This window comes from Aegilops tauschii, chromosome 7 (genome assembly GCF_002575655.3).
Source record: "Aegilops tauschii subsp. strangulata cultivar AL8/78 chromosome 7, Aet v6.0, whole genome shotgun sequence".
Lineage (NCBI taxonomy): Eukaryota > Viridiplantae > Streptophyta > Magnoliopsida > Poales > Poaceae > Aegilops > Aegilops tauschii.
The window spans coordinates 277,542,890-277,559,319 of NC_053041.3; the positions used below are offsets into that span (position 1 = coordinate 277,542,890).

Here is a 16,430-nt window from a genome sequence, read left to right on the forward strand (position 1 = left end):
CAATCCACCAACTTAGTAGAGCAGAGTGGCAGCCCATGTTGGATCAAGCGAAGAAGGCTGCTCCTGCGTGGCAGCGGGGTATGATCCAGAGGTCAGGCTGGTTGGTTCTTGCTAAATCTGTCATTGCGGCAAAACCCATCCATCACTTTATGATAGCGGAGGCCCCGGCGTGGGTGTTGGAGGAGATCAACCAATGGATGCGTGCGTTCTTCTGGGCTGGCAAAGAAAAAGTGAATGGCAAGCGGTGTCTTGTGGCTTGGAGCACAATATGTAGACCCACTTACTTGGGTGGCCTGGGGGTGAGGGATCTAGAGCTCCATGGCCTTGCACTTAGGGTGAGATGGGAGTGGTTAAAAAGGACGGATCCTACCAGGCCATGGCAGGGGCTTGCTATGTTGGACGATAAAGACGTGAGAGAGGTCTTTGACAGTCTTGTCAAGATCGAGGTGGGAGATGGCACCAAGGTGCTGTTCTGGAGAGACAGATGGATACATGGATTTGCTGTGGTGGACATTGCACCACTGCTACACAAGCTGGTGGATACCCGTACTAGGAACCGACGCACGGTGAGAGATGCCCTCGAGCAGGGAAGTGGCTGCAGGATATGGATGGAGAGCTCACCTTCATGGGACATATGCAGCTAGTTCACCTCAATCTAGCTATTAGCACCGTGCCTCGGGATCCAGAAAGGACGGATTGTTTCTCTTGGCCGGCGGACCCGTCCGGGCAGTACACCGCTAGATCCACATATTATCATCTGTGCCAAGGGATCCAACGGGTTGCCTATGCTTCTTGCATCCGGAAGAGTTGGGCGCTTCTCAAGTGTAAAATATTTGTCTGGCTGGCGATCCAGCACCGCATTTGGACCTCGGACAGGAGAGCGAAACACGGGTTGCAAGAGCGTTCATCTAGCTGCTTCACTTGTTTGCAGGAGGAAGACAATGTTGAGCACATCTTGATCCAATGCGTGTTCGCTAGGGAAGTGTGGCATGAATGCCTACAAGAGCTCAACTTGAACGTGGAGCGGCCGATGACGGAGGTACTTTGCTAGATTGGTGGTTGCAGGCTAGGAGGGGTTTCCGGAAAGAGCACAAACGCGGGTTCGACACTTTTGTGACTGCGGTCACCTGGGCTTTGTGGAAGCAACGTAATGCGCGGGTCTTCAATAGAACGGCCCAACAAAAATCACCTATCCAGGTGGTGGGTGCGATCCTGAGGGAGATCCAAGAGTGGAGGGAGGCGGGTCTAGGAGTAGGCAGGTTGTCACGATTTGTTAGAGAGTAGGCTTTGGTTTTTGAGTGGGGTGTAATCGGGTGCGGCCCTAGGTGTGATGTTCGCATCCTTCTCTAGACGTCTCTTGTAAACTTGTTGCTCTTCTTCTATAAAGATAAGGTACGCTATCCGCATATTCTCGAAAAAAAAAACAAGCTTTGGATCGATCAGGCTTGATCCAATTCCAACGGAGCGCATGCGACCGGCAGAGAATGTGGCCGGTTGACCGGCCCGCAACGTTTCGCATGTAAAGTATTCTGTGATTAACGGATTACAGTATAACCTTCTGAAGTGCACACGAAAGTGGAAATATTGCGCCAGTGGCTACTAATTTATCTCAACAAGAAACATGTTGTCAAAAAAATTACATATACTGGATTTTTTATTTTCACAATTATTAAATCTGCTTTCAGATTGCAGGAAGAAAGGAGAAAGGACTACTCAGCTCTCTTCCTTTTTTCAGTTCGCCAAACACCAATTTAAATCAAATACCCCAATATAAACACTTTGAGTAATCACGAAACATGACTAGAAGTAGCTTCACCATTCGAGCAAGAGAGAACAGAAAATTTCAGCAAATATAATACGGAGTAACACTTTCCATTACAGATAAATTACATGCTGTTTCCTCTTGTGAGAACATGGTAAAAGGCTTAGATTACTAAGGCCAAACTATCTTATAAATATTCTCCTGTAGAATGAGAAGCTTGGAGCAGATTTTTTTTAGCTAGATTACATCACAGGAGGTTGTGATTTTTATGGCCATGTTGGATCATCTCAGACTTCCAGCAAATGAGCTTTCTCGTTCACAATTGTGCCAGATCCTTCCCACAGCTCCCACAGATCATTCCTCAACCATGACAGGTACACGATGGGCCCGAGTGTCGAGGGCACCTGAAATCAGAAGTTCCGTCACAAAGAAGATCATGCATACCATACATGCCATTGTGGCATTGCTCAAGCTGACTACCAGTACTTCGCTACTTAAGAATAGGCGCAACCAAGTCTGGCAAGCATAGCTCGGTAGGGCAAAGAAAATGAAAGTAATGTCTGAAAACCTGAGATTATCACCAGGCAAAACATACCAGGTAGAGTAGAGCAGGCTGGGGAGACTGAGACAAGATCCCAGCTGCCAATGCAGTTACCAAGCCAACACCATAACCTGTTAGCGCAAACCATACATATTTTCGCCGCTTTGAGGAGGGAGACAAGTCTGATGGAACAGCCACACCTTTGCTCTTGCGATGATCGAAAGAGAGTACAAGAGCTAGAAGCATCCCTGGGATGGCCTGCAGATTTCACAATAACAAATCATAGAAGTGAGTTGAGCATATGCAGCTTCACGTGAAGATGAATATGCAAATTAATCAATAAAGATCAGTGTAGATGCCTATAATACACCTTTTTAGACTTAAGCATATGATAATATGCAACCTACAATAATGTAATACATTAACCGTATGATGACAATAATGTACTTCAAGACCTTTTTAGGCTGCAAAAATTCTTAGATCAGACATAGTTTTGCTGATCACGTAAATCAGAAGGAATGAAATGCGCCATTAGTCCTTTAACTCAAACTGTGCACGCCTTAGGCCAACAACTCAGGATTGATCGATTTAGGTCATAAACTTGTTAATTTGATCAAATAAGGCCAAAACCGATTCGGGAGGAGAAACCCGACCACGTGGCTGCCACGCCAGCCTACCTTTGACCACTTGCAAATTGACTATTATTTACAGGTGTATTTTTGCAACAGCGCCGACTTCCTTGTTCGATCGCATTTAATTTTTTTTTAAAAGGCCACACAAATCTGAGTTCAACAGGGCTCGAACCTGAGGCCCCAAGGGTAGAACCAATGCTCAATCACCACAACGATGCTAAGAGATTTGTGTATAGATTAGCTTACATAGTGTATATATTAATGTGGTACACAGGTTTTTATTTTTATTTTATTTTGCAAGGGGGCGACCGAATCCAATCAGGTGATCAATTTCCTTCTGTTGCGATCATTGCCTTCTCTTTCGATGGATGTTTCCTTCTGTTGTAGATCCTATTGTTCCAGTCAGGCTGACATTAAGTAAGCATGATCGGCTGCTGTGGCAGCAGAATCCACTGGTCGTATATATATCATGTAACCCTCTACAATCTACATACACAAAATACTTGGCATCCTAGTGGTCAGCATGTATCCCCCCGTACCCTTAGGGCGCGGGTATGAGTTTTAGTGAACACACCGGGGGCTTTATATAATTTTTCAAACACACTTTCGAAACAATTAACTGTATCCTTGTGTCCTGATATATCTTGTCCGCTGCATCTTTGTGCACAAAGCTTAATGTTCTAGTGGTTCAAGTCCCATGAAACGTGCGGCATTTTATTTTATTTTCCCTATATCGGATCAGGTTGGCGCTTTTGCAAAAAAAAAACTGTAAAAATGAGTCAATTTGTGAGCGGTCTAAAGTAGGCTGACGTGGCGGGCACATGGCTGGTTTTCTCCCTCCCGAATCACTTTTGGCCTTATTTGATCAAATCATCAAATTAACGAGTTTATGGCCTAAATTGATCAATTCCGAGTTGTTGGCCTAAAGCGTGCAATCAGTTTGAGTTAATGAACTAATGACACATTTCACTCCATCATGTGCTCAACAAAACTTTCGACAGAACTGATCAAGGAGTGTGTGTGTGTGTGTTTAGCTTGCTTCCTTAATAAATTACGACCTAGGAGAAGCCAAAAATGTATAGAACGTAACTCAATTCACACTGAAAATATTCGTAGTCCTACAAGGCTCCTATTATTATGTTCAGGAATGATTCACCATCAAATTCCTACATCAGTTCCATGTAGCCAAAACAATATGCACATAATCAACAGCCCACATTTAATTTGGCAAGTCACTTATTGTAGAAAACAAAACCAAGTTAGTGAATTAAGATGGGAATAAAGAGCAACCGAAAACAAGTTTGAAACCTTTGAATACAATGGCTATGAGTACTATTTTAAGGCAGGATTAAAGAATGAGCACGAAATCATATTTGGATCGATGGCATTAAAAGGATCAAAACACAAAGTCTGCCTGGATGGAAAAATTGTAACATAAGTAACTTACCATGTCTCCAAGGCCAAGCATCATGTAGTCACCAGGAGTGCTTCCTGGAACAATCCCGCCCAACAAATTCCTAGGGAAGACAAGCTTCACCGGAAGCTCTATCTTCTTCGTAATCAACTGCAACCCAGGCAGGCTAAGCTTGTTTGCTACTGTGTGAACTGGGTTAGATGCCTTCTGAGTGGCAACAGAGACCATAACATTTGCTCCGAAAAACCTCTCGGAGAAGAAGACCCAGAAAACATCATAGACAAACAGACACACGAGAAGCAACGAACAAATCTTTATGTTGGGAAGCCTCACATGACTGACAAATGCTATGCATATGGAAATCCCAAGTACATTATTTAGCAACCAATGCCCTGTTACCAGCCACACTGCCACCGTGCTTATGCAGAAAGTCAATAGCAATCCTTGCAACCGGGTAAATGACTTGGAACAGCACCTCGACACGAAAGGATCCATTAGATTGAGCTGCGACTTGGCGTAGGCGATAGACGGAGACAGACAGAAGAAGAGCGCCATCACAGAGGCTCCGGCGGTAAACGCGGTGACGAGGTGCGATACAGATGAAAACAGATAGAACATCAGCAGTAGGCTGCATGAGCTTGCAAGGGGGATCATGAGAGCCTGCGACCGATCAAGTGTGATGGAGGCCTCCGAGAAGTCCAAGTTCCTCTCCATCTCCTTGCCATGGTCCAGAGCACGAGACGCTGATGCATAGGCAACTGAAACAGCCGTCACGATGAGGGCAAGTGACGCCGGCTCAAGCAAATAGGACAGCTTCCACAAGGACTCCATTGTATGAAATATTAATGGTAACCCACCTTTATTTTTTACTCTGGTCTTTGACCTGCTATGCCCAAAGAGTAGACAGTAGTGAATGTTATGGTCTGCTATGCCCAAGTGGGGTGCCAAAAGCCCAAAACATGGCACACAGAGCACAAGTCGTTCTTTCCATTTTTATTCTTCTCATACAAATTTGTTAGCAGTTGTGCAGTTTCTCTCAGATTTTCAATTAGTACTACACAAATTGAACAAAACTTTGACAGAGCCGGGGGGGGGGGGGGGGGGGGGGGGGGCTTAAAAGATCAATTTTGTGGTGAAAAAATTAAAATCTAATTAGGAGTAACTTTTGGATAATCTTATCAATCAGGGGCGGATCTGGATGGTATGCCAGCTGCAGAAATTGTCGAGGCCGACGGGCTTAACTAATAACGGGATGAAAAAACAAGCTCGTACCTTAGAACCCACTGGGCAAATATTGCGGAGGGGCACGATGTTGCGATGAGGAAGAACGCGGACGGCGATGGCAGAGATTTACAGCCGCGTTGGTAGTTCAGGACTCAGGAGGAAGTGGAAAGAAAGATTGGATCGAACCCCCTCCTTGCCTGCGAGCTGCGCGGGGGAGCAAATGGGAAGCCGGCGGCGGACCGAGAATATGAGTTGCCGGCGGCAGGTTTCCCCCGTGAGATTGATGTCGGGGGCAGTGCAGTAATTCTGCGCGGGAGGGCAGCTCTGTCTTGGGTTTTTTTTTCCTGTCTTGGGTGCTTAGGGCATCTCAAACCGCGACCTGCAGTTCCCGCATCCGTCCGCGAGACCAGTCAGCGGACACGGACAAGGAGGTCGCCATCAAATGATGCGGGCATACATTTCAACTATATTTAAACTAACCAGATGAGATTCATGCAAACTGGACGATACTCATCAAAGTTTGAATAGAAAATAGCACAAATCATCCATACATAGCATACAAATTAAGTCTAACACAACAATGTCTCAAATTTGACTAGATTAATCGGATGTCCAACAAGTTTTTCATCAACGGATCATACACTCCCACACATACTCCCCCTTCAGTTTCATCCAACAGTGTGTGTACGTAAAGGTCGTCTCTCTGTCCTGTGATACATCACGGCAACGCGTGCGGACTACATAATGTGTAGACCAACATTGAGTGAACGAATCAATCAACAAGTTGAGCAAGAGGAAGCAAAATTTACGATCTCGTCCTTTGTCGCGTGCAATAGCCACCTTGTCTCCAGCTGACGAACCACGTTACAAAGCTTGGTGACGCTGGTCTGGATAGCGTATCGGTGATACGATGACGACCTCACATTGCATTGTTGAATGATGTACATGTTTTAGGGCGCAATATACTTTCATGCGTGAAACAATTCATGCGCTTGCTGCTAGAAGGTCCCCCTTTGCTCCTGCCTACGAAATTCATGGATACGCCCAACCACGCATCGCACAACAACTCATCATCCATGGTCGAGTAGCTCGCCATGCTTCGTACTCTAAAAAACGACATAGCGTTCGAAAATAAGGTCGAAGGCATTTGACCGAACCCTGGCGAGCGTGATCCGCCATGGAGGTCGTCTACAAGGGAGCGGAGTGTCCCTAGGTACAAACGGCTCCAGGGTGGACAACGCCGTCATAGAGGCGAGCGGGCGCGTCAGTGCTGGTTGCGGACGTTCGGTAATGCTTTGTGGCGGCCGAAGACATACATCGGCGGTGGCTGAGGTGGAGAGTGCGGATGCAAAGCAAGGGGAGAAAAGACGAAGTGGTAGGAAATGGGCCTAGAGGGGGGTTGGGTGGACCGGGGGTGTCGGAGTCCTACGTGTTTGTTGTCCAGACTCCCGCAAAACTCCCCCCACGTTCTCTTCAATTTGCGGGGGGAAACACGTCCAGACCGCTCGGTAGACCGATACATGCCCGCGTTGGATGGCTTCCACGGTCCGCATAGCCCGGTCCTAATGGATGCGGGCGGTCTGAGGATCGGTGTTGGAGATGCCCTTAATGCTTAGGGCAACTCCAACGCACGGGAGCAAACAAACATCCATTTTTGCATGGATTGTGTCTGTTTTGCGTCGGCAAACAGACATGCGCATGTGGATGCGGTCGTCCGGCCGTCAGTGCGCCTAATCGATCGCTGGATATCATTTTTTTGCTTTTGGACTTTTGAATTTTGACCCAAATAGTCATTGCAAATATTCTAAAAATGATATATATTACATAAACATCCACAAAGTCTTAAGGCCACGCATTCAAACTAAACTTGAAATAAAAAAAACATGAAAACTAGTTTTAGGGTCGTCATCACCATCTCGTCCATTGTGAGGTCGATGTCGGGCGGTGGTTGCCATAGGGTGGGTGTCGGGGCAACAAATCTGACAGTGAGTACTAGGGGTACGAATAGGGGCGTGTAAGTGCATCTAGTGCCCCTTAGTGATTTTGGTGTATTGAAAACTTATAGGTTAAGGGACTAATGTGTTTATGAGTGAACACAGGTCTATAAATCTATGAGGAGTTTGATATTTACAAAGAAAGTCGACCCCTAAAAATGAAGTTCTTCGACTGAAGACTTTCTGAAGACTTTGAAAGTGAAGAAATTGGTGTGACCTCGAAGACTTGGTATTCATTTGAGGAACATGAAGCGTGAAGACTTTTGTGTTCGTAGTTTCATTTTCCCTTTCTTGAGTCATAGGAAACACCGTACTGTTAAAGGGGGTCGAGGAAATACTAAGGAAAAATTTCCATGTGATGCTCAACTCAAAATCCTACACCTACCAATCCCTTCGAGTGAAGCCATTGGAAATCTCATATAGTTCAGTCATATTCTTCAGTGACAGAGACGAAGTTCTTCTGGTCTCTGAGGAATTTGTTCTGACTGAGGAGTTAGGAATTCGCCAGTGCGGATTGCCTACACAGTGAGGAACATGATAGCCCTGAGGAATTTGATACTCAATTTTCCGACCGTTGTTGTGCTATGCGCCAGCTGTCCCAAAATATCTACCCACCTAACGGTCATATCATTGAAGGGCATTTATGTCTTATCATGTTGGGCTGCTCCCAAGGCTATAAATAGCCGCCCCCTACAACCACTAGCTGGTTGGCTGCTCCGAGAGAAACTGACACTTGTCATTTGAGAGCATCCCATCCTCCGAGAACTTTGAGCGAAAATCATCAAGTGAGGAAAACCCAAACCCAAACACCTACAAACCCAAAGTGATTGAGCATCACTGAAGAGATTGATCCTGCGTGGATCCGACGCTTGTTACCTTTGAAGACTGTGCTTCTTCCAGACGGTTAGGCGTCATGGTCTAGAGCATCCAAGAGGAAATTGTGGATCGCCGAGTGACCGAGTTTGTGAAGGTTCGGAAGTCACCTGAAGACTTACCACGAGTGATTGGGCGAGGTCTGTGTGACCTTAGCTCAAGGGGAATACGGTGAGGACTAAGTGTCCTGGACTGCGTGTTCAGGACTGGGTGTCCGGGACTGTGTGTCCTCAGGTTTAAATACCTAGCCGCTCCAACCAGATGTACAACTGAGACAGCAGTTGGAACTGGTCTACCAAATCATTCTCTTCACCAAGCCTACTGGTTCTATTTCCTCAACTCTTTCATTTCCTCATACCTGTGTTGTGTGCTTGTTCATATCTGTGTTTGAAGACTTTGACTGAAGACTTTCTCAATTTCCTCAGTTCAATTTCTTCAGTCTGTTTGTCTTTATCCTGTGTTTACGCTTTCTGTACTCTGCGCTTGTCTTCATTTCATCATGATGACCATGCTTGTGTTCTGCTATGCATACTTTTGAGTACTTATTCCGCTGCAAGTAGTTGTTCGCTAAGGAATTTCTTCACTAGCAAATTCCTCAGTGAAGAATTCATAAAAATCGCCTATTCACCCCCCTCTAGTCGATATAACGCACTTTCAATTGGTATCAGAGCAAGGTACTCCCTTGTTCTGTGTGATTTTGGTTTAACCGCCTGGAGTTTTAGTTATGTCGACCGCAGGTATGATCAAGGTCTCTGCTGGGTGTCCTACCTTCGATGGGACGGACTACCCCTACTGGAAGAATAAGATGCGAATGCATCTTGAGGCAATTGATAACGATCTCTAGTATGTTGTGGAAAATGGTATTCCCTCTGTCTCACCCTCACTGAACGCTACTGATGTGAAGAGATTCAAGCAACTCGATTCTCGAGCGAAGAATATCATATGTGGCCATCTGAGCAAAGGACAATATGGAAGAGTGAGTGCTTTGGAAACTGCTAAGCTTATCTGGGATAGGCTGTCCAAAGTGAATGAAGGAGTCTCAACTCAGTGTGACTCTCGAGTTGATGTTCTTCGCAATCTCTTCAACCGCTTCAAAAGACTCGACAATGAGAATGTTCAACAAACCTTCGATCGCCTCATTGACATCTCAAATGAGCTTCAAGCGCTTGGTGCCACTGACATCACCGACCATGAGGTGGTGAAGAAATTGTTGAGATCGCTTGATTCCTCATTTGATACTCTGGCATTGATGATACAAGAATGTGCTGATTATAAGTCACTTGATCCCGCTGATATCCTCGAAAGGCTAAATACTCATGAGTTCCAGCTTGCTGAAAAGAGAGACCTCTATGGTTCGAGCTATGGCAGATCATGTGCACTGAAGGCCAAGGCAGTTTCTGAGTCTGAAGATGAAGACTCTGGCAGCAGCCTTGGTGATCCAGAAGAACTGAGCTAGGAACTAGCACTGCTCGTGAAGAAATTTCAGAAGTTCTCAAGACGTGGTCGCTTTGGAAGATCCTCAAGGAGCAATGATTCCTCATCCAGGGACTACAAGAAGAGGCTTTGTCACAAATGCAAGAAACCTGGACACTACATTCAAGATTGTCCTCAGTGGAAAAAGGAATCAAAGAAAAAGAAATACAAGGTTTACAGTTCTGATGATGCGAAGAAAAAGAAGAAATCCTCAAAATCTTCATCATCAAAATCCTCAAAGTCTTCATCTCACAAGAAGAGCAGCTCCAAGAAGGCTCGGGCATTCATTGGCAAGGAAATGGACTCTGAAGCTGAATCTGAGGAACATGAGGAAGAGGAGGCATCTGAGGAGTCCGAGTCTGGAGTAGCAAGTCTAGTTCTCGCTGCTGCATTCGTCAGCAAGTCTATCTTCAACTCTGAAGAAAATGGCTTCACCAACACGGCTGATGAAGGCAATGATGACTACGCTCCCACCTATTGCTTCATGGCAAAGGGTGCCAAGGTACTCAAATATACCTCCTCTGAAGTTGGTTTTTTCTGCTAAGTGAATGTGATCGGACCCTTCCCCCTCTATGCTATACTCAACCCAATCTATTCACAAATTCTTCATGTGCGTTCTATTTGAAACTTGTCCAAAATCTTCACTGTGTCCTTGTCAGCTGAAGAATTTGTGAACGGAACTTTTAACTTATCTTATCCAAATTTTTGTCTTTGCCACTCAAACCGTTCCGCATCCCACGAAATACTTATCTATTCACCCACGATCTAACACGATCTCCACTTCTCAGTACGTGGGTGACACATGTCAAGCGAATGAGAAGGGTCAGGGGCACGTTCGTCCAATTTCTTTGGGCGAACAGTTTTTCACCGTGGCTATAAATACCCCTCTCCCTTCCTCACTTCCTTTACTCCGCTCGACCTCTCTCCAGCTCGAGCTTCTCAAACCCTAGCGCCGCCGCTACTTCATCGTTGCCGGTGAGGAAGAGCTTCACTGCCTCGACCTCGTCGCCGCCGTACTCGCGCCGGCCGCGGAAATCTTCACTCCGCCGTCGCCGTAGCCGTCTTCCTCCGCCGAGTTAGGGCGTGGAAGATCTGCACAGACGAACTTCTCATCTCTACCTCACAGTTCGTCGTGTTCTTTGTTCAGGGTAATTAAAAGTTACTTTTACTGCCTCCTTGATTCAAATGATTTCTACAAAATCTTCAAAGGTGTTTATTCTTCAAATTCTTCACACACTAAACACCTCACATGTCATCTGTTCTTGATTCGTTTCTCTAAGCAATAATTTTTCTTCAAGATTCCTCAATTTTGTGGATCTTTGATCTATACAACTCTGGAACCTAAGACAAAGAACGCTTAGTGAAATTCTTCAAGACTCATCTGGTCAAATTCCTCAAACTTGTTCTTTTTGAAAAATCTTCTGAGAACGCATATGACCTCTTCAAATTCCTCGCAACTATACTCTGTTCACAGGTACTCATGTCCGCTGCTGAATCACTAGGTTCTCATCAACTTAACTCATTTGCAGCGTTCCTCGAAGAAAGGTTGCATACTTCTTCAGAGAATTCAATTGTTCAAATTCCTCATCTGAAGAAAATGGCTGATGGAAAGAAGCCACAGAAAGGAGGAAAGAGGCCTGAGATCAACACTGCATTTGAAATCCCTGAGGACATCTATGCTGGGTACTGCACACCCCTTGAGGAAGATAAAAATCAGCGCAAGGTGCGCATTCAGAAGATAGAGAGGAGATGGGCAAGAGAGTGGAGGGAGTACAGATATGTCACTCCCAAGTACATGAAGAAATTTGCACTCAATCCTCCATGCTCAAGACCTCCGTTGGCACCTGGCCAAGAAGCTGATCTCACCAGCCTCAAGCGTGAAGATTATCCTGATGAATGGGCCAAGCGCCAGGCCAAGCTGGCTAAACAAGCTAGAGAAGCAGTGAGGAAATTCAATGAAGACTCTGCTGCTGCTGCTGCCGCTGAGGTCTCTGTCAAGCCGAAGAAATCCATGGCAAAGAAGCCTGCGCGTAAGCCAAGTGCTTCACCGTCAATGTCCTCACGACCAATTCCTCACGCTGCTCCTGCTCCTCCAAAGTCCTCAGCAGCTCCGACCAAATCCTCAGCACCTGTGCATCTTGCCACGTGCCAAAGGACTACAGGCATCTCTATTGCCTCAGGAGCTTCAGCTAGTTCCTCAGCTGCACCAAATTCTTCAACAGGACCCTCTCTGCTGAAGACAAAGACCACTGCTGGACGAGGCCCTTGCCCAAGTCTTCACAAGAAGCAGGTCGCCTTCCAAGTGCCGTCTGAAGAAGACGAAGCTGATGATGAAGAACTTGTTGAAATCATCAGAGATAGGCAAGTCAGGGCCGCCAGAGCCAAGGGCACAAATGTGCCTCTGCTTTTGGATCCAAAGTTGATCCTCGATTACATTGATCTCTGGCACAAGGACCCAAACACTCCTATGCCTGACTTCAAGCTGACTCCTGGCCAAAGTCATATGTTGACTGCCTTCATCCAAGAAGAGAAATGGAAATTTGAGAAGGCCAGGCAGCTCAATAAAGCGCAGTACAGGAAGGAGAAATTCCTGAAGAACAACGTTGTCTCTATGACAACTGATGAACTTGTGAAGATCCAGTCTGAAATCAAAGTCCTCAGCGATGATTTCAATGCTTACTATGCTGATTGGAAAGGAGCCAAGGTCAGGTTTGTTAAACTGACTGAGAAGTTCACCTCCAATGTTGCAGCCCCATTGCAACAAGAAATTCCTCAGGCTGAAGCATCTGCTCAGCCAACTGAAGAACATGCCAGCACCGCTGATGACATTCGGGCTGCTGAAGAAAATGTGAGTTCCAGGGCTGATGACTGCATTCCAGCCGCTGATGAAATTGCCAGGGCATCCACTAGTGGTGTGCCTGAAGAAAATGAAGAGGCCAGTGCAACTGCATCAGTTGTGCCTGAAGAAAATCAACCACATTCCTCTGCTCCTCCTGCGCCTACCCCAACTCCAATTCTTCCATCTGCATCAGATGTGAGGAATACCAAGGCTGCAGAGCGTGCATCAGTGAAGAAAAGGAAAGCATCAGCTCCTTCAGATTCTTCAGCACCGAAGAAGATGAAGAAATTGACAAGCTCATTTGCTAATCCAATTGATGTTGTTCCTGTTTCCTCCATGCCATCAAAGGAAATCATCCCTTTTGGTGAAGAATATGTGATCCCTAGCGGATCTGATGAAGAAAATCCTTCTGCTGCTTCGTCAGAGCAGATGGATGAAGAAGTTGAAGTGGATAAAATCCCTTCAACCCCCACAGTTTCCTCGCCTATGCCTCAGTTTACTGCTGAAGAGGCCGGCGTTGAAGAAATAGAAGATGAAGACGTGGACATTGGCTGTACCACACCAGTGATGAATGATGACTTTTGGGAAAGTCAGCACCCCAACTCTCCACTCTTCACACCATTGAAACAAATTCCTCAGTCCCCAGCAACTACAGTTCAAATGGGATCTGATGAAGCTCATGAACAAATTCCAGCCACTAGTGCTGAAGAAAATGAAAATGAAGAATTGAAGACCTAGGCTGCCACTGAAGAGGAACCAGAAATTCCTTAGTCTGAAGAACCTGAGATTGCGATTCCTGAGGTTGTAATGCAACTCATTGACACTCCTCTGCCCAAGCCAAAGGATCCATTCTCAAGGAAGCAAAAATTCAAGGCTAATGATTTCTTCGGCGAGCACGTATTCTTCACTGATTACAACCCCTATGACTCTGCTCGCATTAGGAAGAGGCGTTTCTGGACTGCCAGCCAGGCAAATTTTTATTCCTCAGTGCTGTTCAACAAAGACAAAGTCTTCGATCATGAGCACATTCCTCACGTGGATATAGAATCTCTGCCGTGCTTCGTGCCAGTCCTTAGTGTTCTTTACGACGCTGGACTATTAAATTTCTGCACTGATATATGTGATTGGAATGAAGAGCTCATTCTTCAATTTTATGCAACTCTGCACATCACCGGAGACCCTGAAGATGTGAATTCATGGGTGCTGGACTGGATGTTTGAAAATACTCACTACAAGGCACCAAATACTGAATTGCTTCGTGCTTTGCCTCTCAGTCCTCCCCTTGAAGCTGCTCGTTGCATCTACAGTGAACCTGAGCTTACAAATCACCATATGCAAGTGCTGATGAAGCCATTGAAGCCAGGTCAGGCCCCAAGAACTAAATTCCTTGTGAAGGAATTGTTATATGTGCCTCGGACTGTCTATCGCATTCTGATGAAGACATTGAGTCCTATCAAGGGCCACGACTCGAATGAAGAAGAAGTCGTTGGCATCATGAAGAATTTGCTTTTCAATATCATTCATGGCGTTCCCGTCAACTTCCATGATTTCTTCATGAGGACTCTGGCCAATGTCACGATGTCACCGTTTGAGTTGAAGCCTTATGCTCCGTGGATTATGAGATTCATCAGAACAAGGTCTTCACTCAACTACAAAGCTGATACACTGAACCATTGCAGCTACTTGCCCCCGATTGAAGTCCTCAAACGGACATTTTCCTCAGCTGATGAAAAGGGCAAGGCTACTGCTGTTATTGATGAAGGCATTCGTCCATTGGATGGTCAATTTCGCAAGGCTGCATCCTACTCCACCAATGATGACTCTGCCACCCATGACTCTGCCGCTAACGCAACCAAGCCAAATCCTCAAGGCACAGCTCCCAGGGTGATGACTGACCGTGAGCTTCTCCTCAGTCTTCACCAGAAGGTTGATCGCAATCACAAATGGGTCAAGCGTCAGTTTGGTTCAATTCTTCACAACATGACTGCTACCCACAATGCAGTGAAGAAAAACTATTACTACCTTCATGAAACCCTCAACCGCACTTGGGTTGTTCTGTCGCACATTTATAGCGCAGAAGATCTGAAGAAAATGGGTATCAAGGAGGACTTTGATTGGTCTGCACCTCCACCGAAGAAATACAAGAAGGTCAAGGTTCCGTCCTTGGTGGCCAGCTCCTATTCTTCATCGCGTGACACCGACGAGCATGAAGACTTGGACGACACTGCGGCAGGCCCTACATCAACAAACGACCCTCACAACGCTGGCGCTCCTTCATCAACTTGATATTCTTCAGGGGCGTTAGTCCTCATTTTCGAACCTTTTGGTCATTCTATGACAAAGGGGGAGAAATTTGAGTTAGTCTTCAAGCGGGTCTATCTATATGGGCGTTTTTTCTAAGTTACAACTCTCGTTCTTCTGATGACTTTGTTGGATCGAGTTGTAAACTTAAACTCTATGGTGGCCTGATACTTTTGCTGTTTCTTCTGCATGCTTATTCCTCGTTAATGTTATTGCACGCATGCTGAATTACATCAGTCACCATATTTCATCATGCATTTCAAATTCTTCATATATTATGTCAAATGCGTGTATGAATTACAAGATATAAGGGGAGATCTCCATGATTTTACTCTTCAAGTGTGCATTGCTTCAAAAGCAAATTCCTCACTATACACATCTTCAGGGGGAGTTCTTCTATATCTTGCAATCAAATTCCTCAATATCAGTATTTACACTTCATATGTTTATCCCCGTTGAAAACTTAACCTATATTGTCATCAATCACCAAAAAGGGGGAGATTGTAAGTGCATCTAGTGCCCCTTAGTGATTTTGGTGCATTGAAGACTTATAGGTTAAGGGACTAATGTGTTTATGAGTGAACACAGGTCTATAAGTCTATGAGGAGTTTGATATTTACAGAGAAAGTCGACCCCTAAAAATGAAGTTCTTCGACTGAAGACTTTGGATTTCTGAAGACTTTGAAAGTGAAGAAATTGGTGTGACCTTGAAGACTTGGTATTCATTTGAGGAACATGAAGCATGAAGACTTTTGTGTTCGTATTTTCGTTTTCCCTTTCTTGAGTCATAGGAAACACCGTACTGTTAAAGGGGGTCGAGGAAATACTAAGGAAAAATTTCCATGTGATGCTCAACTCAAAATCCTACACCTACCAATCCCTTCGAGTGAAGCCATTGGAAATCTCATACAGTTCAGTCATATTCTTCAGTGACAGAGACGAAGTTCTTCTGGTCTCTGAGGAATTTGTTCTGACTGAGGAGTTAGGAATTCGCCAGTGCGGATTGCCTACACAGTGAGGAACATGATAGCCCTGAGGAATTTGATACCCAAATTTCCTACCGTTGTTGTGCTATGCGCTAGCTGTCCCAAAATATCTACCCACCTAACGGTCATATCATTGAAGGGCATTTATGTCTTATCATGTCAGGCTGCTCCCTAGGCTATAAATAGCCACCCCCCTACAACCACTAGCTGGTTGGCTGCTCCGAGAGAAACTGACACTTGTCATTTGAGAGCATCCCATCCTCCGAGGACTTTGAGCGAAAATCATCAAGTGAGGAAAACCCAAACCCAAACACCTACAAACCCAAAGTGATTGAGCATCACTGAAGAGATTGATACTACATGGATCCCACGCTTGTTACCTTTGAAGACT

At 45.5% G+C, this 16,430-nt stretch overlaps 1 protein-coding gene across 1 annotated transcript; it reads right to left on the reverse strand.

Moving 5' to 3' along the window:
* Positions 1–1,818: 1,818 nt before the first annotated feature.
* On the reverse strand, positions 1,819–5,949 carry LOC109753913 (signal peptide peptidase-like 1). Its single transcript, XM_020312833.3, has 4 exons — positions 5,622–5,949; positions 4,383–5,232; positions 2,358–2,561; positions 1,819–2,166 (listed from the first exon to the last, which is right to left on the reverse strand). Exons 2-4 carry the CDS (start codon positions 5,178–5,180, stop codon positions 2,050–2,052), a joined length of 1,119 nt encoding a protein of 372 aa, XP_020168422.1. The 5' UTR covers positions 5,181–5,232; positions 5,622–5,949; the 3' UTR covers positions 1,819–2,049.
* Between the last annotated feature and the right edge of the window lie 10,481 nt (positions 5,950–16,430).